A 23,928-nucleotide genomic window follows, 5' to 3' on the forward strand; every position below is an offset into this window, starting at 1 on the left:
GGGTATTGGCTCCAGGGTGATGAAAAGGTCCTGGCTGCCAGGGAGAACAGATTCTCCACTTGCCTGCTGCACATTCTCCTCCTCCTCCTTCTCCTCCTCTTCCTCATCCACAAAATCCTCCTCTGTGCTACGTGAGACTGCCCCCTTGCAGGTGTCCACGGACAGTGGTGGGGTAGTGGTAGGGTCCTCCCCCCCCAGAATGACATGCAGCTGATCATAGAAGCGGCATGTATGGGGCTCTGACCTGGAGCGACCGTTTGCCTCCTTTGTCTTTTGATAGGCTTGCCTGAGCTCCTTAACTTTCACGCGGCACTGCTGTGCATCCCTGGTGTAGCCTCTGTCCATCATGCCCTGTGTGATTTTTGCAAATATATCAGCATTTCTTCTGCTGGTTCGGAGTTCTGCCTGCACCGATTCTTCTCCCCATACAGCGATCAGATCCAGTGTCTCCCGTTCACTCCATGCTGGAGCTCGTTTGCGATTCTGGGACTGCATCGTCGCCACGCTGACCTACAGGAAATGAAATTCAAAAGTTCCCGGGGCTTTTCCTGTGTACCTGGCTAGTGCATCGGAGTTGAAAGTGCTGTCCAGAGCGGTCACATTGGAGCACTCTGGGATAGCTCCCGGAGGCCAATACCATCGAATTGCACAGCGCTGCGTCTGCACTACCCCAAATTCGACCCAGGAAGGTTGATTTTAGCGCTACTCCCCTTGTCGGGGAGAAGTACAGCGGTTGATTTTAAGAGCCCTTTAGGTCGGTGGAACAGGGCTCGTTGTGTAGCCACATTACTTATAAAATTGACCTAACGTGGCTAAATTCGACCTAACCTTGTAGTGTAGACCAGACCTCCCACTGCCTTTTCATTGGTTTTTGTAAGTCTTTCTTCTCGTCGGTTTTGGTTCAAGCAGAGGCTGGGCGGGAGGAGGTCTTTCGTGAGTCAGACAGGCTAGGTACTATACCCTGGTTCCCCAAGAGCTGCTAGGTAACATCTACACCTGTGCAGGTACCAGCTGGCTCTTTGCCCTTCTACGCCCCGGGAATCCTGCATGATCCACTGCGGCTGCAGCTTGCCCCAAACCCCAGGGCAAACTCCCTAAACTTCTGGAGCAGTTTCTAGTGTAATGTGATAGACCCAGGCCAGTTGGGTACAGCAGAATAGCAGAAGGGAGATATACTGGCCACTGGATTAACAGTTTTCTGTTCCCTGACTGACCAGAGCAGGGGCTGCTCCAGGCTAATAGACCACCTGACTCCAATTAACCTGCAAAGAGTCAGGTGAGGCCATTAAGCTAATGTGACCACCTGACTCTAATTAAGGCCCCGCTGATACTATAAAAAGGGCTCACTCCAGTCAGGCAGAGGAGAGCCAGGGAGCCAGAGGAGAGGAAGTGTGGCTGAAGGACTGGTTAATGAAGACACCCTCAAGTTATTGATAAGGGAGCCTTAAGGTAAGGGTGAAGAAGGGAGAAGCAGGAGAGCTGTGGGGAAGTGGCCCAGGGAAATGTAGCAACTCTGGCAGTGAAAGGTTGGCTGCCAACAGCTGCTACCATTAGGGTCCCTGGGCCAGAACCCGGAGTAGAGGGCGGGCCCGGGTTCCCCCCAATCCACCACTACAGGAACACCTCCTGGGAGGGGAAGTCAGGCCCCTGTCAGGACAGGAGGCTAAACTGTTCTAAAACAAGCCCTAGGGACAACAGAGACTGTGGGAGTTCTCTCACCAACCTCCTTGCTGGCTTATGATGAAAAGGGCTCAGTAGACTGTAACCCTGGCCCTAGAGAGAGAAGGGCTACGTGGAGGGTCACAGAGAGCCACTGAGGCTAGCATATACCGCCTAGAAGCGCAGGACCCATGGGGACAAGGTCAGAGCTCTGCTACAACTGGTGTCAGGAGTGGGATCGTGATTGTTCACAGCGTGGCGGAACAAAGAGGTTTTTACTAAAAAAAAAAAAAAGTGCACTGGGGTTTTGGGTTTTTGTTTGTACCACCATGCAGGAGGTGGTGAAAGCGCTGGTGTAAGCCACAGCAGCCCAGCAGGAGGCAACTCGGGCTCAGGCAATGGGGCAACAGGAGTCCATGAGGTTACAGCAGGAAACCAACCAATTATTAATGAGCCAGGCAACCCAAGATCGAGCCCTCCTGCGCGAGGTTGTGGACCAACTGAAGATCCTCACCACCCAGGCCCGGGGGTCCAATGGGACGCGAACCCTGAGGGCCAACAGTTGTTTGCCAAAGATGACGGCAGACGATGATATAGAGACGTATCTCCTCTCATTTGAAAGGACTGTTAAGCGTGAGGCGTGGCCCCTGGAACAGTGGGCCAGCATTCTCACCCCTTTTTTCTGCGGAGAGGCCCAGAAGGCCTACTTTGATCTGCCCACTGAGGATGCCGCTGACTATTCCCGGCTGAGGATAGTGGAGAAGCAGTTGTGGGCGACGGTGAGGAACCGGACCCTTGGATAAGGTAGGAACAGTCCAGTGGGGACTTTTTGCCCGCTAGAGTATGGGGCAGGGACCGAGTACAGCCGGCGGGGCACAGTGTATGCCCTTAGAATGCGTTCTAGCAAATTGGGACGTGTTTGGGTCAGATTCGAAGCTTAAAAGTAAATTAAAAAGGTTCTGTACAGTTGACTGGCCTCAATATCAGCTAGAGTGCCAGGAAAGGTGGCCACCGGAAGGATTACTTAATTACAACACAATCCTTCAGTTACTTTTGTTTTGTCAGCGAACAGGTAAATGGAATGAACATCTCTATGCGTATACGTTTATGGGGTTAAGAAATAGGACTGATATTTTGCACAAGTGCCATTTGACTCCGACAGACTCGGTAGTACCTGCTGCTAATCCCCAGAACCCTCCCACAGTTGTAATGGCAGAATCGGTGTCCCCTTCGGCTCCAGCACCCCCACAGGCTCCAGAGAGTGCCCCCTCGGTGGGATTGTATCCGCTGATTACTGAGCATGTGGTAGCCCGTCCAGGAACACAGGATCGCGCAGCCCAGATTGTGCCAGTGTATTCTCATGTCCCTTTTAACCCAGTGCACCTAGCTGCCTTTAAGGCAGAAGCAGGGGAGTTCTCGACGAATCCAAATCGGTTTATTTCAGTCTTTGAAGGGTGTCTGGCAAGCCATAAGCCTGACTGGGATGATTGCAATATACTGATGAGAACCTTGTTGTCTGAGGTGGAGCGGAATCAGGTGATAGCCAAGGCTAGGGAGGAGGCACAGAGAAGGCATAATGAGGATAGAGAAGGCAAGCCCCTGCCTGAGGTCGCTGTCCCCACAGCGGACCCCCGGTGGAATCCGAATGAGGAGGGGGATTTGAGGATGCTTAACTCCTATAAGGAACTGCTTATGTGTGGCCTCCGGCACTCAGCTGTCAGATATAACAATTGGGCAAAGCCTTATGAGCTAATCCAGGAATCAAAAGAGAGTCCGGTGGCTTTCCTGCAGCGCATTCGGGACACCATCCGGCAGAGTACTTGCGCAGACCCAGATGATCAGGCAACTGAGGCAATTATAAAGGGTATCTTTACCAGCCGTGCCGCCCCGATATTAAAAGGAAACTGCAGAAAAAGGAGGATTTAATGGGAATGTCTATGGCTCAGATTTTGGAGACTGCAAATAGGGCTTATACCCTTAGAGAGGGAGAGAAGGAAAAGAGGCAAGTGAAAATGATGGTAGCAGCGGTGCAGGCCGGCGGCAGAGGAAGGTCACAGAAAGGTGAAAGGGGCCGGGGAATGAGAGGCCGTGGACGTGGGCGCCCCGGTTCCCAGGACAGGCGCCTGGGTCACAACCAGTGTGCCATATGCCGAAAGGAGGGACATTGGAAAAATGAGTGCCCTGAAAGGGAAGGTACCCCTATGATGGCAGCGGAGGATCAAGACTAGGGGTGTCAGGGGAGACGGACCATCCTGCCCCCGGAACCCCGAGTAAAAATGCGGGTGGGAAATTCAGAAATAGACTTTTTAGTTGACTCTGGAGCTGCACGAACTGCTGTAAATCAACCCCTTCAGCTGCCAGTGGCAGACTCCCTCACAGTGGTGGGTGCCACAGGGAAAGGAGCTAAGTGCCCAGTGTATGCCCCAGCGGAATGTGCTTTGGGAAACAGAACTGTATCACACAAGCTGGTTTACCTCCCCGATTGTCCAACACCCCTACTAGGACGGGACCTGCTTTGTCGCTTAGGTGCCACCCTGCATTTCACTCAAGATGATATAACTCTCACCTTACCCCCTGAGAATGCTTGGATAATGACCCTTGCAGTTGAACCCTCAGCCATGCAAGCCCCAGAGTGGAACCAGTGGGAGGACCAGGTGTATCCCCTTGTCTGGGCATCAGGGGTCCCAGGGAAGGCAACCCATCAAACCCCTGTTCATATTCAGCTCCTTCCAGGAAAAAGCCCAGTGCGAATCAAACAGTATCCGATTAAGAGGGAAGCCAGAGAGGGACTGCAAGAGACTATAGATCGGTTCCTAGAGTACGGTGTACTACAAGAATGCCAGTCAGCTTGGAACACCCCCATTCTGCCCGTGCAAAAGCCCAATGGCACGTATCGGCTGGTACAGGACCTCAGGGCAGTCAATGAACGGGTTAAGACTCTGCACCCCCTGGTTCCAAACCCGTATACACTGCTGGCCTCTATAGGGGGGCAGTATTCTCGGTCCTAGATTTAAAAGACGCTTTTTTCACAATTCCAGTCGACACCCAATCTCAGGAGATATTCTCCTTCGAGTGGGAGGACAACAGAAGGGTTACAAGGCAGCTTTGCTGGACAGTGTTGGCCCAGGGATTTAAAAATTCCCCCACTCTGTTCGGCCAGGCTCTGGCCAGAGACTTGGAGGAGTGGGATAATGCGGACAGAGCCCTCCTGCAATATGTAGATGACTTGTTAATTGCTGCTGTGGGTCTAATCCCTTGTCTCAAAGCCACTGTGAGTCTCCTGAACTTTGTTGGACTCCGAGGATACAGGGTAGCTCGGAACAAGGCTCAAATTGCTCTCTCAGAAGTACAGTATCTGGGATTTCACATAAGACGGGGAGAGGCAGCTCTCAAATGAAAGAAAGGAGGCTATCTGCCAAGTTCCTATCCCTAGCAACCGTAAACGGCTCAGGGCATTTTTGGGCATGGCAGGTTTTTGCAGAATATGGATCCCAGAGTATGGACTGTGGGCTAAACCTCTGTATGAATGTGTTAAGGGAGCGGATCATGACCCCTTTCACTGGTCCCCAGAAGCAGACAGGGCATTTAAAATCTTGAAAAGGAAGCTGATGGAAGCCCCAGCCCTGGGTCTGCCGGATCTCTCTAAGCCGTTCCAACTGTATGTGCATGAAAGGAAAGGGATAGCCCTGGGAGTGCTTACTCAGTTACTAGGCACCTGGAAATGTCCCGTGGCATATTTCTCTAAACAACTGGATCAAGTTGCAAAGGGGTGGCCAGCATGCTTGAGGGCGGTCGCAGCCACTGCCCTAGTGCTTGGGGAAGCTGAAAAACTGACACTGGGAGGAACTGTGCAAGTGTATATTCCCCATATGGTTCAAGCCCTGCTGGACACTAAGGGTGGTCTCTGGCTCACACAGGCTCGGGTTGCTCGGTACCAGGCAAAACTGTTAGAGAATCCTGAAGTTACCCTGCAAACCTGTCCCTCCCTTAATCCAGCTACCCTGCTACCAGTGACAGAAAAGCAGGAACATGACTGTCTGGAAATCATAGATGCACAATACTCCAGCCGCCCAGATTTAAAAGATCAACCACTCCCAAATGCTGACTTGGAATGGTATACCGTTGGCAGTAGTGCCATTGTGGATGGGCAAAGGAGGGTGGGTTATGCTATTGTGACACTTCATGATACCGTGGAAGCTGAGAATTTACCTGCTGGGACATCTGCCCAGCTTGCTGAACTAGTGGCCCTGACTCGTGCACTCGAGCTGGCAAAAGACAAACTGGTTAATATCTTTACTGACTCAAAGTATGCTTTTGGGGTATTGCACACTCACGCTGGTCTGTGGAAGCAAAGAGGGATGCTAACAGCCCAAGGTTCCCCGGTTAAGCATGGGTCTCAAATTCTCCGGCTGTTAGAAGCGGTACAACTCCCCTCAGCAGTAGCAGTGGTGCATTGCAAAGCCCATCAAAAGGAAGATCAAGATGTAACCAAGGGCAATGCCAGAGCAGACAGGGAAGCCAAGCGCGCTGCTACCCTGAAATCACCAACAGAGGAGAATGCCCAAATGCATGCCCTCATCCCATCAGTAGGTGAGCTTGCAGCTCCTCAGTACTCCCATGATGACAGAAACCTGGCTGACAGTCTCAGTCTCCAGGAAAAGGAGGGATGGCTTTATTCCACAGAGGGAAAAATCCTCCTGCCCAAGGGCCTAATCCGACCAGTGTTGCAGAAACTGCATCAAACCACACACGCAGGCAGAGAGGCTCTTACCCAGCTTATGAATAAATATTTTCTAACCTCTGGACTTAAACCCCTAGCATCACAGGTACAGGCTGAATGTTTAATCTGCCAAAAGAACAACCCTCGACCAGGAGTAGCAGTGTTGCCAGCCGCTCTGGAACCTACCCCAGGCCCAGGATTGGTGTGGCAAATAGACTTTACTGAGTTTCCCAGGACCCAAGGGTACAGCTACCTCCTCGTCTTGGTGGATCGATTCAGCGGATGGCCCGAAGCCTTCCCATGTCGTAACAACACTGCCAAAATGGTGGCTCTTAAGTTTGTCAAGGAAATCATTCCTCGCTTCGGACTCCCCCAGTGGATGGAATCTGATAATGGAACACACTTCACATCTCAAGTTGTTCAAAAGATATCAAGTGCTTTGCAAATCCCCTGGAAGCTCCACACACCATGACGACCACAAGCCAGTGGAGTAGTGGAATGCACAAATCAGACACTCAAGCGACACCTCTCAAAGTTCTGTCAGGAGGCCTCTCTTAGGTGGCCTGATGCTTTGCCCCTTGTGTTACTCCGTATTCGTGCTCTCCCCAAGGGCAGGTTAGGACTTAGTCCCTTCGAAATCATGTTTGGAAGGCCATGGCCTCTGAATGGTACACCGGTCCTGGCAGGGGAGTGGGAAATGGGGTGTGGTTTTTTGTCTCAGTACATGTGCTCTCTGTCTGCTGTTCTTTCTTCTCTTCACAGATACACCAAAGCTTCACAGCCTCTTCTGCTGGATGCCCCGGTCCACTCCTTACAGCCTGGTGACTCCGTACTCGTTCGGACCTGGAAGGACGAGCCTTTCCAAGAGAAGTGGAAGGGACCCCACACCGTCCTGCTGGTCTCCCACACGGCAGCAAAGGTCGAAGGGCACAAGAACTGGATTCATCACTCTTGACTGAAAGCAGTACCCACTCCTGAACAGTGGACTGTCCAGCCTGCAGAGAAGACTGCCAGCGACGATTTGGGACTTAAGCTGTTATTCAAAAGAAAAGTAAGGGTAACTGGGAATGCCTGGTGATCTCTCTGAACAGCCACAGCGCATTCTCCGCGAAAACCCTGAGCATTGGTTCTATCTATTCACAGTAGGCCGACCTAGCCTATGGTCCTGGTCCTTTTATTTTTTGATTTGTTTGGTGTCAATAATTCTTATCTTCTGGGCACTTGAGTTGTTGTAATTACAATATGGGTTCAGGTTTAGGGTCTCTCACAACATTCCTTTTTGTCACAGAAGTAATCCTTCTGTTACCTACTGTTTCACCCACATCGCATGCAGGATGGGGAGCCATCCCTACAGATATGGCTACCAATACCTATGAGGCCCTGAAAATTGCCTTTGCCCGTGAGTTCAATCTCTCCCACTGTTGGATATGTGCCCAGACTCCCCACCATTCGGCTGGATTACCCTGGAGAGTAGTTCCCCAAAATTGGTCAGACTTTTGTCAAAGGTGGATGGTTACCAGCAGTAGCACCTCTGACAATTTAAGTTTGCGATCTAACTGTACTGCGGAAGCTCCTTATGGCCTACACAATGGCTCTTGGAATTCCCACTATAGTAGCACTCTTAAGCCCCAGCCCATTCGTCTATGCTCTCCACCCACTGGTCTCATATGTTTCACTGCTCTACAGCCAAAATGCTTCTGAAATAAATGTAGTCAAACTTTACTAATTCTGGGTCACTGAGAATGAAAATGATGCTTAAAATTGTTGATTGGCTCTAGTTTTCAAGATATGCTATTGGGTCAGTATATACGACCCTTGACTTGGGAATGGCGGAGGATAAGTGAGTTATAAAGGGAAGGGATCTCAATTTAAACCAGAAATGACTAAAATACATCTTTGACTGGATCTATGAATAAATCTATGACTGGGTTTGGACAGTACTTGCTTTTTAGGCAAAACAATGAATGATGCAATCTGAAGCTGGTATTGCGTCATACATGATATGAATTGCATCATGTTATTCCTAGAAGTCATGGATGATGCAATCATAACGAAGCTTACATCACTCTGCTGAACAAATTGCCCTATATCAGCTCTAGAAATCATACAGTGTCGTGCTCTCTTATTTGTCAGTGTTTGATTTTGCAAAGGGACACATTTCTGTTTAGCCAAAGTGAGCAGAGATGCCTCGTACTTGTGTGAACGGTGCAGATAACTTCTACTATGTTTGTGGTGTAGTGACTTTTGCATCACAAAAGCGCAGTATAACCACTATGGTTAAGAAAGCCTAGCACCTTTATTTTGGCTGCAAAATTGGAGATCAGGACAAGAGGTGGGGCCCACACATATGCTGCAACACTTGTGCAACAAATCTTCGCCAGTGGTTGAACAGGAAAAGGAAATCTATGCCTTTTGCAGTGCCAATGATTTGGAGAGAGCCAACAGATCATACCAGCAATTGTTACTTCTGCATGGTGCCTCCAGTTGGGAAAGGTGTGTCAAAGAAGAAAAAGTGGACTGTGCATTATCCAAACATTCCATCAGCTATACGCCCAGTACCCCACGGAGAAGGACCGCCGGTTCCTGATGCACCAGAATCATTCTCACTTGAGTCAGACGAGGAAGAGGATGAAACTTCTGGTCCTGAACCATCAATGTCACAGGACCCACGTTTTCTCCCATCCTCCTCCTCTGAACCACACCTCCTAACACAAGGTGAACTGAATGACCTTGTCAGGGATTTGGAACTACCCAAGAGTAAGGCAGAGCTGTTGGGCTCCAGACTACAGCAGTGGAATCTCCTGGCAGGTGATGTTAGGGTTTCCATGTTCCATGACTGTCAAAAGGATCTTGTCCCATTCTTCTTCATGGAAGGTGATCTTGTAGCCTGCAACAACATCGATGGTGTGATGGCAGCCCTCAACATCTTCACGATCCAGATGAGTGGAGACTGTTCATTGATTCATCGAAGACGAGTCTTAAAGCTGTTTTACTGCATAATGGCAATGTTTTGCCATCAATTCCAGTTGGTCATGCAGTCCATATGAAGGAAACCTATGACAACATGAAACAACTTTTGAGGTGCATAAACTATGACCAACATCAGTGGCAGCTTTGTGGCGATTTGAAGGTTGTTGCTCTCTTGCTTGGTCTGCAGACTGGATACACAAAGTACTGCTGTTTTCTCTGCGAATGGGATAGTCGTGCAAGAGATTCCCACTACATCAAGAAAGATTGGCCACTCTGACAGTCATTGGAGCCTGGGAGGAAAAGTGTTCAGCATCCACCACTTGTTGAATCAAGGAAGATTTTGTTACCACCCTTACACATCAAGCTGGGTCTGATGAAGAACTTTGTCAAGGCCATTGACAAAACACAAGCAGCTTTCAAGTACCTCCGTGGAAAATTTCCAAGGTTAAGTGAAGCTAAGATAAAGGAAGGTGTCTTTGTTGGTCCTCAGATTTGTGAACTTCTTCGAGATGATGCATTTGACCATGCACTGCGTGGTAAGGAAAAGACGGCATGGAAAGCCTTCCAGTTAGTGGCAATAAATTTTCTCGGAAACAACAAGGCAGACAAATACAGGTTGTTGGTGGAAAACCTCCTCAAGGCATACAAAAGCCTTGGTTGCAACTTGTCACTAAAGATACATTTTTTGCACTCTCATCTAGATTTTTTTTCCCACCGAACTGCGGAGCAGTGAGCGACGAGCACGGCGAGCGATTTCCCCAGGACATTGCAACAATGGAGAAACGCTATCAGGGCAAATGGAGCCCATCAATGCTTGCAGACTGTTGCTGGACAGTGACAAGAGATGCTCCATTTAATGAATACAAGAGACAAGCCAAGAAGCACCGAGTAGACACTGAATAGGACTAAACTATGTACAGAATAGTTTTTTGCCTTTTGTTTCATAATAAATTTTATTTATATAACCCTTTTGCTGATTTTTAAAGTGTTACATAAACAGGACAGGTAAAATATTATCATGTAAAGCAACCATAAACACATGAAAAGACCTAGGTTTACAATTTATGATTAAAACTCTACTATCTACACAATATACATAGACATAAAATGTAAAAACTTAAATATCTTAGAAACAGTAGCCAATCAGTTGTTTTAATTGTCATATTTGAATTCAGCACATTAAAATACATAATAAATAGCACATTTTATCTCTGAAGCAGACGACTTCTCAAAAATTGTAGACCAGTGTTTTCAGCAAGCCAGTACAAGTAATCATACCTGGTTTGCCGGCATTACTACATGTAGATTTTATATTGGTCCTGGTATAAGTCTCACTATCCCTTTACTAAATGCCACCGGGACCTACAAGGTAACAATGGAAAGGCTAGTTATGGTGAAGCATTCTGGATCTGTGGTAATAGTGCCTATAAATGGCTTCCTCATGGTTGGCATGGTAGCTGTTACAAAGGCTATCTCGCTCCTCCCCTCCGTGTTTTAACCCAGGCTCCCTCAGGTCGCCCTAGGTACTATCGGTCCTTGAGAGCTACCATTGAACCTATCAGAGAAGGAGACAGGTTTGGGATGATATTCCTCCCTACTTATGGGGTGGGACGGCTAGCCCAACTCTACAGGAGACTGTCTAAATTTCTCACCCAGTTTGCCAATGATACCCTGGCCATAGAAAAAGGCATAAGCTCTGAGCTGTACCAGCTTCGACTGCTGGCTCTACAAAACCGCCAGGCCCTAGATTATGTGTTAGCCTCACGGGGCGGGGTCTGTGCCCTTATTGGAGAAGAATGTTGTACCTATGTCCCAGAGTTTTCACAGGATATTAACAAGCACATCTTGTCAGCCGAACAGGCCTTGAACCAGTGGAAGGCCCAGAAAGGAGAACCCACTATTTTTGATTCCCTTTGGGGTTGGTTACCTGGTCTAAGGGGACTAGGGGGAGGCATTGTTCGCCTCTTGCTCACAGGTGTTTTGATATGTTTTGTTCTTTTCCTTTTGCTCACTTGCTGTAAAGTGCTCATACATAAGATTTGTACCTCCCATTCCCCAGAAGTTCCCTTATACCCTCTCATTGATGATCCCAATTGCATGGAGCTTAATCGCATTTTGTCTTTAGAGTATGAGAAAACTCTGCCAAAGGTTTGTTGAGTGTTCTCAAAGGAGGGAATTGTTGGCGTCACTAGGCATAGCTACCAGGTAACTCGGGGGAATGGAAGGCCATAAGTGCCGATGAAACTCCCCTGCTCTGGGTCCAAGTGAGCCACAGTAACTCCATCTTGTGAACCTTGACCAGCCTCCATGCTAGCAGCCTAATGCTGAAGCAGAATATGTAATGGTCAGCTTTTTTAGCAGACAGCTGCAGTTTCGCTCGCACTAACAGAAACAGTAGTGATAAGGGGGGGGGGGAAAGGGGGAGGGAAAGGCCTACTGCGTAGAGCTTGCAAGGCCGAAGATAAGCATGCGAACGGGAATTTTTCTAACATGCACAATGTGTGCCTGCTGTAACTGCTATCGGGTAGGGAGGGGTATGAGGGAGAAACCAGAACAAAAGGCTTACTCAAAACAGCTTGGAATATAAAAGGAAAAACCTGCTTGTATTTGGTGTGCTTGATTTGAGACGTGCCTGTCTCCCTGCACCACTTTGAGATCTCAAATAAACTTTGTTTGCTTCTCCACCCTGGTGTGTCTATTGGTGCGGCGCACACCGGGCAACGAACCCTGTTGCCCCCTCGGGGCCCTCTGGGCTGGCAACAACCTCACTGAGCCAGCCGAGAGGGCAGAGACAGATCCCTCAGAGTTTGGGCTGTTAAGCCCAGAGAGAGAGACTTTTGGACGGGACCAGGTGGAAGACTCAAGGTACGAGAACGCCAGGAAGGAGGTGGCTGAGATAGATGGGGTACCCATAGAGGGAAAGGCCCGGGGGCCAGGGCCTTATTTTGTGATCAAGAGGAATCTCCTATACCGGGTCATGCAAATGCAGGAGCAAGAGGTACACCAGCTCCTAGTCCCCCGGAAACACCAGAAGGCAATATTAAGCCTCGCTCACAGTCACCTTTTTGGAGGGCACTTGGGAGTGGAGAAAACCCAGGTGCGAATCTTACGCAGGTTCTTCTGGCCGGGGGTACATGAAGACCTCCGGCAGTACTGTGCCTCTTGCCCTGAATGTCAACTGCACAGCCCTCGTCCACTTCTAAGAGCTCCTCTGGTACCCCTGCCGATCATCGAAGTTCCGTTCGAGCGGATCGCCATGGATCTTGTGGGGCCGCTAGAGAAAACAACTCGAAGCCACCAGTATGTGCTTGTCATCCTAGACTATGCAACCAGGTACCCAGAAGCTGTCCCCTTACGAAACACAGCTTCCAAGAGCATTGCCAAAGAATTAGTAGCAATCTTTGCCCGGGTAGGGCTACCAAAAGAAATCCTCACAGACCAGGGAACACCATTCATGTCCAAGTTAATGAAGGACTTGTGTTCCCTGCTCCATGTCCAGACCCTGCGGACCTCGGTTTACCATCCACAAACCGATGGTCTGGTGGAAAGATTTAACCGAACCCTCAAGGCCATGATAAGAAAGGTGGTAAGCAAGGATGGGAAAGATTGGGACAACCTACTACCATACCTCATGTTCGTCATCCGTGAGGTCCCCCAAGCTTCCACCGGATTCTCCCCCTTTGATCTGTTGTATGGACGCAACCCCCGAGGCATCCTGGACATAGCCAAGGAAATTTGGGAGGAGGAACCCAGTGAGGGGAAGAATGTAATAGAACATGTACTACGGATGAGGGACCGGATAGCCCGGGTCACTCCCATAGTGAGGGAGCACCTAGAGAAGGCCCAAGAGGCCCAGAGAACGTACTACAACCATCAAGCCAAGCTTCGTCAGTTTCAACCCGGTGACCGAGTAATGGTACTGGTACCCACGGCCAAAAGTAAGCTGTTGGCCCAGTGGCAAGGGCCCTATGAAATAGTTGAACCCATAGGGAAAGTAAATTACAAGGTGCGACAACCAGGACGTCGAAAAGTAGAGCAGATATACCACGTCAACCTTCTGAAACCATGGCATACGCGAGAGGCGTGCACAGTGGTTCAAGAAGAGCTGCACCCAGGGAACAAAAACCCTGAACAAGTGAGGGTGTCTCGCGATCTAACGACAGCCCAGAAGAAAGAGGTAACTGAGATGATTGCCCAATATCAAGATGTGTTCTCGACAAAGCCGGGTCGCACAACCGGGACATATCACCACATCATCACAAACCCTGGGGCCAGAGTAACTATGAGGCCCTACCGGGTGCCAGCAGCCAAAAGGGAGGAAATAAAAGCGGAAGTCAGGAAAATGCTGGAGATGGGGATCATCGAAGAATCCCACAGTCAGTGGTCCAGCCCAATAGTGTTGGTGCCCAAACCTGATGGCACCACAAGGTTCTGCAACGACTTCCGTTGACTAAACGAGATATCCCAGTTTGATGCCTACCCTATACCCCGCATAGATGAATTAGTAGACCGTCTGGGGAATGCCCAGTACTTGACAACCTTAGACTTGACAAAGGGGTACTGGCAGATTCCCCTAGCTGAAGATGCAAAAGAAAAGACAGCGTTTTCTACACCAGAGGGTCTCTTCCAATATACGGTCCTTCCCTTTGGACTACATGGGGCTCCAGCTACCTTTCAGCGCCTCCTGGACAAGTTATTACGCCCCCATACCAGTTATGCTGCGGCCTACTTGGATGACGTGGTGATTCATACCCCAGACTGGGAGACCCACTTGGAAAAAGTGGGGGCGGTCCTTGATACCTTCTGGTGAGCTGGCCTTACGGCGAACCCTGTTAAGAGCGATGTAGGATTCAAGGAGGCCAAATATCTTGGCTACGTGGTAGGAAAAGGTCTGGTAAAACCCCAACTGAATAAGTTAGAGGCCATCCAAAATTGGCCTCGGCCGAGTCGTAAGAAGCAGGTCCGAGCATTCCTAGGGGTGGTGGGGTATTACCGGCGTTTCATCCCCCATTTTGCTACAAGGGCAAGTCCCCTAACGGACTTAGTGAAGGCCCGTGGTCCTGATCCAATCAGATGGTCCGATGCAGCAGCGAGGGCATTCGTGGACCTACGGACTGCCCTCTGCAGTAACCCCGTATTGATAGCCCCAGATTTCACCAAGGACTTCATCCTACAGACAGATGCATCTGAGGTAGGGTTAGGGGCCGTCCTGTTGCAGATGGTTGGGGAGGAGGAACACCCAATTCTCTACCTCAGTAGGAAACTCCTTCCGAGAGAACAAAAATATGCAGTGGTAGAGAGAGAGTGCCTCGCCGTAAAATGGGCCATGGAAACATTGCGTTATTACCTGCTGGGGCGCAGATTTATCCTTGTGACTGACCATGCCCCTCTTCAATGGATGCAATGGAACAAGGAAAAGAACACAAGGGTAACCAGGTGGTTCTTATCCCTCCAACCTTTCCAGTTCCGCATAGAGCACAGAGCAGGGAATCGCCATGGCAATGCTGATGGCTTATCACGCGTACACTGTCTGGCGTCCCAAGCTGCCCAACCCCTTGGTGTTGAGCAGGGGGGAGGGATATGTGATAGACCCAGGCCAGTTGGGTACAGCGGAATAGCAGAAGGCAGATATACTGGCCACTGGATTAACAGTTTTCTGTTCCCTGACTGACCAGAGCAGGGGCTGCTCCAGGCTAATAGACCACCTGACTCCAATTAACCTGCAAAGAGTCAGGTGAGGCTAATGTGACCACCTGACTCTAATTAAGGCCCCGCTGATACTATAAAAAGGGCTCACTCCAGTCAGGCAGAGGAGAGCACGTGCGGCTGAAGGACTGGTTAATGAAGACACCCTCAAGTTATTGATAAGGGAGCCCTAAGGTAAGGGAGAAGCAGGAGAGCTGTGGGGAAGTGGCCCAGGGAAATGTAGCAACTCTGGCAGTGAAAGGTTGGCTGCCAACAGCTGCTACCATTAGGGTCCCTGGGCTGGAACCCGGAGTAGAGGGCGGGCCCGGGTTCCCCCCAACCCACCACTACAGGAACACCTCCTGGGAGGGGAAGTCAGGCCCCTGTCAGGACAGGAGGCTAAACTGATCTAAAACAAGCCCCTAGGGACAACAGAGACTGTGGGAGTTCTCTCACCAACCTCCTTGCTGGCCTATGATGAAAAGGGCTCAGTAGACTGTAACCCTGGCCCTAGAGAGAGAAGGGCTACGTGGAGGGTCGCAGAGAGCCACTGAGGCTAGCATATACCGCCTAGAAGCGCAGGACCCACGGGGACAAGGTCAGAGCTCTGCCACAGTAACTACATAAATAGCTGATGAGAGGAGGGAGAGATGCTGCTGGGGAGGATAGCTGAGTGGTTTGAGCATTGGCCTGCTAAACCCAGGGCTGTGAGTTCAATCCTTGAGGGGGCCATTTAGGGATCTGGGGTAAAAATCTGTTTGGGGATTGATCCTGCTTTGAGCTGGGGGTTGGACTAGATGACCTCCTGAGGTCCGTTTCAACCCTGATATTCTATGAGATCGGACTTTTCTGTGCAGAGCTGAAGGCAGGGGTATGAGGGGACCCTGGGCTGGAAGTGCAGGGTTGGGAAGGATCAAGGTGCATTGGCAGAGCAGTGGGGGAGGCCCAGGATGGGCACAGCCACATGGGCTCTGCTCCATGATTCAGGCATGTGGGTCTGGATCTCCTTGCACCAGGCTTTTGGGAGAAGCATGAACAGGTCTTGCCTAGTATCACGCAGCAGACCCTTGCATGGAAACCTAGGCCAGGGGTGGCCAGCCTGTGGCTCCAGAGCTGCATGCGGCTCTTCAGAGATAAATATGCAGCTCCTTGTATAGGCACCGACTTCAGGGCTGAAGCTATAGATGCTAACTTTCCAGTGTGATGTGGGGCGCTCACTGCTCAACCCCCTGCTCTGCCCCAAGCCCTGCCCCCACTCCACCCCTTCCCCTGAGCCTGCCATGCCCTCACTCCTCCCCCCCATAGCCTCCTGCGCCCATGGAACAGTTGATTGCTGGGGGGGGGCGGGGAGTAAGCGCTGAGTGGTGGGGCTGCCGGGAGGCGCTAGGGAGCTGCTGACGTATTACTGTGGCTCTTTGGCAATGTACATTGGTAAATTCTGGCTCCTGCTCAGGTTGGCCACCCCTGACCTAGGCATCCTGGCTGCCAATCCCACCCCCAATCACTAGCCCAGGGGTAGGCAACCTATGGCATACGTGCCAAAGGCAGCACGCGAGCTGATTTTCAGGGGCACTCACGCTGCCCGGGTCCTGGCCAGCGGTCCGGGGAGGCTCTGCATTTTAATTTAATTTTAAATGAAGCGTCTTAAACATTTTAAAAATCTTATTTACTTTACATACAACAATAGTTTAGTTATTTATTATAGACTTTGAGACAGAGACCTTCTAAAAACGTTAACATGTATGACTGGCACGCGAAACCTTAAATCAGAGTGACTCAATGAAGACTCGGCCCAGCATTTCTGAAAGGTTGCCGACCCTGCACTAGACACTTCTCCCTTTTAGAAAACTTGAAGGCAGAATGGGTGAATACACTTCTCCCTCCCTCGGGTCAGGTGAGTGGAGGAACCTCCTCTGACTGCACAGACTGAGGAAGGGGGGGGGGGGGGGGAGAAGGGGAAGTGAGACCGTGTGGAGGTGGAGGGTGCTTTGTAAATCCCCAAGGGAGGGGCACACATTACCTTGCAGAGAGCTATGGGGCACATCCCCCTCCCTCCCCATTTCTAACCTCTGTGGCATCCTTGAGACAAGTAAGCACCAGCTAGGGGGAGGCTGCAGATTAGGAGTGTCCCTCACGCTCCCAGCAAGGTGGGCTCAGAGCACAGGGGAATTCACACTAAATCCAATTCTTTTACATTTAAATTAAGTGCATTTTTCTTTTTTAAAACAAACCTACTTAAATGGGAAGATATTGACAACCTGGGTCAAGGCCCTAAACTTACCCTAATCTAAAATCCTTTACATCAAATCACATAGCATAGTAAGCAGTACGTTTGCTCTTGAAGCTTTACAGAAAGTCAGGTGCCTGATGTATGTATCCAACATAGCTGTGACCGTCGTATTGAATAAAAAACAAATTTTGAAATGCTGGATTTGTGCATTTTTGATTGAATCCCAATTTCCATCCAAATGCAGCTTAACACAAGGAGAACTAATTAATCATCTAGTAAATAAGAAACGCATCACTCTGTTTTCTAATGGTAGAAAATAGGAAAAATTAAGAATCTGAGTAAACGTTAAGTTTAGATATGTAATTGATTAAATAAATATGTATTGTTCTAGTGTATCCTCCCGATTAGCAAAAGCTAGTACCAAATTTAGCATAAAGGCTATTTTAATGGCAAACCAACCTGTTTTAATGGTTACCAACCAATGAGAATCAACCTTGCTTTAGGAAAATAACTAAAAAGTGCAAATGCAAAACAAGACTCAATTTGATTATTGAAAATCAAGGTTTCCTGCTTGCTGATTTAAATCACAATTCAAATCTGCGACTGAAATCAATCCTCTGTGTCAGGGCCTGGGCTGCCCTAGGGCCATTCCCCTTGGCCCACGCTGGCACCTGCTGACGATACTAACAAATTTCATCCACTGCTCCCACTGTTCCTTGCAGCTCTTTCAGAAAAGTTCCAAACCAGCACCTAGGTGTACATCTTGTTGTCAAAAAGGCTAATAGTATGGTAGGGACTGGTAGGGAAGGGATAACATAAAACAGGAAATATCATAATGCCACAATATAAATCCATTGGGTACCCGCCCCTTGAATACTGTCCAGTTCTGGTTGCCCCCATCTCCAAAAGGATAAAGTGGAACTAGAAAAGGTCCAGAGAAGGGCAACAGAGATGATCCAGGGATGGAACAGCTTCCATACAAGGAGAGACTAAGATTAGGGCTGTTCATCTTAGAAAAGAGACGACTAAGGGTAGAATGATATGAAGGCTATAAAATCATGACTGGCATGGAAAAAGGGTTAGCTACCCTTTCCCAAAATAAACACTCCAATTCAATTAATCAGCAGCAGGCTTAATACAAGGAAGAGCAAGTACTTTCCGCATAAAGCACAACTCATGTGTGGAACTCATTGCCAAGGGATGCTGTGATGGCCAAAAGTATAACTGGGTTCATGGAGGATGAAGTCCATCAATGGCTATTAGCCAAGATAGTCGGGGACGCAACCCCACACATGGAGTACCCTAAACCTCTGACTACTGGGGGTGGGAGGGGGAGAATCACTCCGTAGTTGCGCTGTTCTAAATGCTCCCCCGAAGCGTTGGTATGGGCCACTGTCAGAGACAGGCTACTGGGGAAGACGGACCATTGGTCTGACGCAGGGCAGCAGATCGTCTAACGGAGACGATGCGATGTGAACCCATGCGGGCTCACAGTGGATCAGCAAAGCAGAGCCCTTTCTGGACGCTGTCTCCTTGAGCCCCAAATTCCAAGCTTTCATGGGGGGGGGGGAATAATTTTAAAAATGAAGCCTCTAGTCTCACGGCTGTGAAATAAAATTAAAAAATCTCAGAGCCACGTGTAACTGATGCCTGCCTGAGGCAATGTCTACATTTACAGCAGTGTGCTGAGTACAGGCACTATACACACAGCGACACGCCGCAGTGAAAGGCTCTGGCCAAGGGGAGGCAGCGGGACACGACTCTGCTAAAAGCAGCAGTGGGAGGCACTGCTTGGCTTCTATACAGCCACGGAGAGGACAAACCTGGGGGTTCAGGTGTGTCCGGCACTCTACTGTACTCTACTCACCTAAACCCCATGTCTCACTGTCTACACACTTTGTACCTGGCTCGCTGGGCGTGCAGCATCTGCTACTCCACAGCCTCAGTTGGCCACTGTCTTTAACGGCTCTGCAAAACCCCGGGCCATTTTTTCCATAGATTTCTAGATTCTAAGGCCAGAAGAGACCGTTGTGATCATCTAGCCTGGCCTCCGGCACGGCACAGGCCAGAGACGTGCCCCAGAATAATTCCTAGAGCAGATGTATTAGAGAAACATCCTATCTTGGTTTAAAAATTGGCAGGGATGGAGAATCCACCCTGACCCTTGGTAAATTGTTCCCATGGTTAATTACCCTAAATTTATGCCTTACTGCCCATCTGAATTTGTCCAGCTTCAACTTCCAGCCATTCGATCATGTTAGACCTTCCTCTGCTACATGGAAGAGCCCATTATTCAATATTTGTTGCCATGTAGGTACTTACAGACTGCAATCAAGTCACCCCTTAACCTCTGTTAAGCTAATGGGCTGTTCACTCTGAAGCCTAATGACAAACAATTTATCAAAGCAAGAAAGAGGAGGAACCACTATATTATGAAGATCCACCATGAGTGGACTCACACTGGTGTCAAATGGCTGGAGCTCGGTTTGTGGGCGGAGCTTGGGAGGGTACCACTACTTGCATCCCCTCCCACACCCTGATTCAGCCTTCAAAGGGAGTCAACGGCCCCGGATGCCGTGGAGAGAGGGATGCATGAAGATCTGAGCCTTGGGTTTGCAAGTGCTCTGGTCCCACGCCCCAGGCAACGCACAACATAGATAACAGGACAGACACACCAATGCTGTACAGTTACGGCCAGTGATTTATTGTCATCAGTATTCAAAGTAAAAATAAGAGACCCTGTCCGGGTGGAGGTGCCAGCTGATCCCAGCTCAGGGGACCTGCCCAGCTGCATCTGTTTCCCATCTCACAGGACATGTCCAAACCCCACCTTGAGCCCCAGTGCAGCATCCTTCCCCGGCACAGAAATGTCGCCATACAGGTCCCCCCCTAAAACTTCTTGCCCTTGCTCAGTTTGTTGCGGCGCCAGGTGTTGTGTTTCCGCAGGAGCCTCCAGTACTGGGGCGTCTCAGGGTCCAGCTCCTCCAGTGTCTTGGGGGGGCCGAGGTGCATCTGGAAGAGCCTGGGGACCAATGCACAGGAGAGTGAGTTCCCAGGCCAGGCGGAATCCCTGAATCCTGACCCAGCCGAAGGGACGCAGCAGCCCCTCAGGTTCCGGCGGGGCTCCTGGCCTCATGCAGTCCCTTGCTAGCTAGCATGCCTCGTCATTTAAAGCGCCCCAAGGCTAGCCATGGTCACCAGAGCTGGGCCAAATTTTTTGCACAAAACTTTTTTTTTCGGTGAAAAATGCAGATTCAGCTACACTGAAAAGTTTCACAAACTCGCACCAAATTGCTTTGGTTGGGAAAAATGATCCCATTTCATTTCCACCTTTTCGAAACAAAATGTTTTGATTTTTTTGGTTCAAAGCGAGGTGGCATTTCCAGCTTTCCTTTCATTAAATAAAAAAAAACGTTGAGAAACAGACAAGATCAAACCAAAATGTTTTGTTCCATCTGAAATGAATATTTTTCCTGCTTCTCAGAATTACCAGCAAACCAGAAACTCCCCTTACTTGTCCAGCCCTGCTGGTCACCCCCCGACGGATGGGGGAGGAAGGACTCTCTGCTCAGGGCCTAATCCCACAAACACACGGGACTAAGCACTGGCAGGGTCGGGCCCTCTGAGGCCACAGGGGGGACGCTGCCCGGTTCTGTAGGGGTCCGTGGGTGCCGGGATATAGCAATAGCATTGCAGGTGGCTAGAGTCAGACACTGACTCAAGTGCAGGGGTGCCAGCGTGGGGGGGACACCTTTGTAGAGGGGGTGACAGCTCTGCGCATTTATTATTTCTATTCTGGTAGTGCTTAGGAGCCCCATGGTGCTATAGGGGCTCTACATTATCGATTAGGTGTATTACGGTAGCGCTGAGGCGCCCCAGCTGTGGCCCAAACCCCCATTGTGCTAGGGCCGCACAAACACACAACAAAGCACCCGGTCCCTGCCCCGGGGAGCTCACAACCTGAGTTATTCAGCACCTTGCTCTCCCCGTAGCACCTTCCAGCTGTGGGGCACAATATAGCACAACCCATGTTAGGGACTGGGACAGTCAGGTCCAAGGTCTCGCAGGGAGTCAGGGATGGAGCCAGCAATGGAACCCAGCAGTCCTGGCTCCCAGGACCCTGCTCTAACCACTAGTCCAGCGTTTCCCAAACTTTTTTGGCCACGGAACACTTTTTAGCCTATTACGGAACACTTATAATATTATTTTGTAGTCGTTAAAAATTGCGTTATTTATGCTCAAATATATTTTATTTTATAAAACAGCAAAAATACAAATTTAAAATAACTTGAACTAACAATTTCTAACTGGAAAGCGCGTATAAAGTAGTACAAAAATCAAGTGCAAGAGTCTTTCACGGAACACCTGTTCACATCGTGCGGAACACAGTTTGGGAAACGCTGCACTAGTCCCATGTGCCTTGAGTGGCTGGGAGAGGGCAGATCAGGCATCACCCACCAATCAGGATACTCAGAGTCGTCCTTCAGAGCCACCTCCGGGCCCTGTCTGTAGAAGTTCACTCCCATGGCGTGCGTGGTGAGCAGCACGGGGTCCTTGCACACCTCTGGGCCTTTCATCTCCTCCTTACTGGAGCCTTTCCCTTTGGCCTTCGCCACTGCAGAGACAAGCACAGACATCAGCCCGGAGTCCGGTCACCTCGGCGCTGGGGGGAGACACCGGACTATTATGGGGAGCAGCAATGGTGCTACCAAATTCCTCTGCCTGCGACTTCCGCATCCCAGGGGGCAGAGACCAAACGCTCTCGCTACACAAGTGATCAGCTTTGGAGGCACGTCCACTGACTGGGAAAACCCCAAATGCTCCACAACTGCCCCACTGGACTCTCTCGCTTTGACTCCCCATAAGCCCAGCCCACCGCAACGCAAGGAGCAGAATCCTATGAATTTCTGACGTGCCCGTCACCGTGATATCAAGGCAGCTCTCAGTCCAGTTAGGGTCACATTCTCTCCCTGAGATTCCAGGCCTCTGTGTCGCAAAACAATGAGCCTCTCTTGTGGGGGCAGTCGGAGTGGGATGTCCAAACACGCTTCGGAAGACCTCAGCACAGAGCAAAATGGGCATCAATCTACAGTGCTCATGTGATGCCATCACTATAGTACGTGACCCCTCACAATCTGTAGTGTATTTATCTCCCCAATGCCCCGTGAGGCAGGACAGGCCTATGGACCCCCCTTTTCCAGGTGAGGAACCGAGGCTGGCCCGGGGTCACACAGGAGGTCTCTGGCTCCCAGGTCTCCTGAATCCATGGATAGTGCCCCAACTGCTGGGCCAATCCTACCTCCCCAATGAGGTTGGTATTATGGATTTGCAACATGGGGAAACTGAGGCAGAGAAAGGGAAAGAGAAACTCGCCCGAGAGGCTGCAGAGGTCCGCCAGCAAGAACAGAACCCAGGAGTCCTGACCCCCGGCTTGCACCCAGGGCAGATGTTCCTCCCCCCTGGGCAGGGTGGATCTCGGAGGCACGGGATTGCTAGGAAATAAAATCCGGCCAAGGCTGCGCCGGGGGCCAGGAGGACACAGCCACACACTGGAAACGCTGCTGGGCCCCGCTGCCCAGCGCTGGGGGCCCCAGGGGGCTCCGGGAGCCGGGCCCCCCCCCCGACTAAGCCCGGAGTCTGGGATCCCGGGAAGGGCAGCAGGGAGCGCCCAGCTGAGTCCCGGCCACTCAGCGCACCCCAGGGCCCCACGCTCACCTGCTTTCTTGGCATAGCCATTGGCCCGCACCCTGCAGGGGGCGGGGGCGGCGCCCAGGCAGCGCCCAGCCCCGAGAGCCCGCACAAGCGCCCGGGCGGCCATGGGCCCCACTCGCAGCTGCACACGCGGGGCTCCGCTCTGGCCGCCGGGCAGGCCCGGGGCAGGCTGGGATTTGCAGTCCGGGAGAGAACAGAGAGCATGCTGGGAGGTGTAGTTCATTTACTCCCCTCCCCTCTGCTGGGCAGGCTGGAGGTGGGGAAAGTCTCTGTCAATGGCCCAAACTCTATTTCGTGGAAATCTGACTGCACTAATACTGGGGGGAGGGTCCGGGCATTCTATAATTACTGTACTGATAAGAATCCTCGTTAGTCATCGCTAATACTTAGTACTGTCGCTGCGCTCACGGGTGATTTTCTAAAAAATCTGCTCTAGGCTAGGGTGACCAGACAGCAAGTGTGAAAAATCGGGAAAGGGGGTGGGGGGTAATAGGAGCCTATATAAGAAAAAGACCCCAAAATCGGGACTGTCCCTATAAAATCGGGACATCTGGTCACCCTACTCTAGGCATTATTTCAGGGCAGTTTTCTGGCCTGTGTGATACAGGTCAGACTAAGATGATCACAATGGTCCCTTCTGGCCTTGGAATCTATAACAATATGTTACAGTAATTATTAAAACAATTAAAGGATTTTAGTTCTGCTTTAACTGCAAAATGCAATGCAACTATGGAGTGGCAAGAACACCTTCATTTGTCATGATTACTTATGCTATTTATTATGAATATCATTATTATTATTATTATACTCAAGTGGAATGTCATAATAATAGCTTGCAGTCATTAATTAATCATTATTATGATCCATGCATGTGAAGAAGTAGGTTTTTTACCCACGAAAGCTTATGCGCAAATAAATCTGTTAGTCTTTAAGGTGCTACCGGACTCCTCAT

The 23,928-nt window shown here is 50.1% G+C and overlaps 1 protein-coding gene across 1 annotated transcript; it reads right to left on the minus strand.

The window, feature by feature from the left end:
- Positions 1–19,949: 19,949 nt before the first annotated feature.
- On the minus strand, positions 19,950–23,087 carry MRPL54 (mitochondrial ribosomal protein L54). Its single transcript, XM_065422249.1, has 3 exons — positions 22,980–23,087; positions 21,723–21,879; positions 19,950–20,286 (listed from the first exon to the last, which is right to left on the minus strand). The coding sequence occupies exons 1-3, from the start codon at positions 23,080–23,082 to the stop codon at positions 20,154–20,156; spliced, it is 393 nt and encodes a 130-aa protein (XP_065278321.1). The 5' UTR covers positions 23,083–23,087; the 3' UTR covers positions 19,950–20,153.
- Positions 23,088–23,928: the final 841 nt, after the last annotated feature.

Source organism: Emys orbicularis, chromosome 24 (genome assembly GCF_028017835.1).
Source record: "Emys orbicularis isolate rEmyOrb1 chromosome 24, rEmyOrb1.hap1, whole genome shotgun sequence".
NCBI classification, from domain to species: domain Eukaryota; kingdom Metazoa; phylum Chordata; order Testudines; family Emydidae; genus Emys; species Emys orbicularis.

Coding starts and splice junctions, on each gene's coding strand:
- MRPL54 (XM_065422249.1), bottom strand. CDS start 23,082: ATGGCCGCCCGGGCGCTTGTGCGGGCTCTCGGGGCTGGGCGCTGCCTG. Junction 21,880..22,979: donor TGGCTATGCCAAGAAAGCAG/GTGAGCGTGGGG, acceptor TTGTCTCTGCAG/TGGCGAAGGCCAAAGGGAAA. Junction 20,287..21,722: donor GACTCTGAGTATCCTGATTG/GTGGGTGATGCC, acceptor ATTGGTCCCCAG/GCTCTTCCAGATGCACCTCG.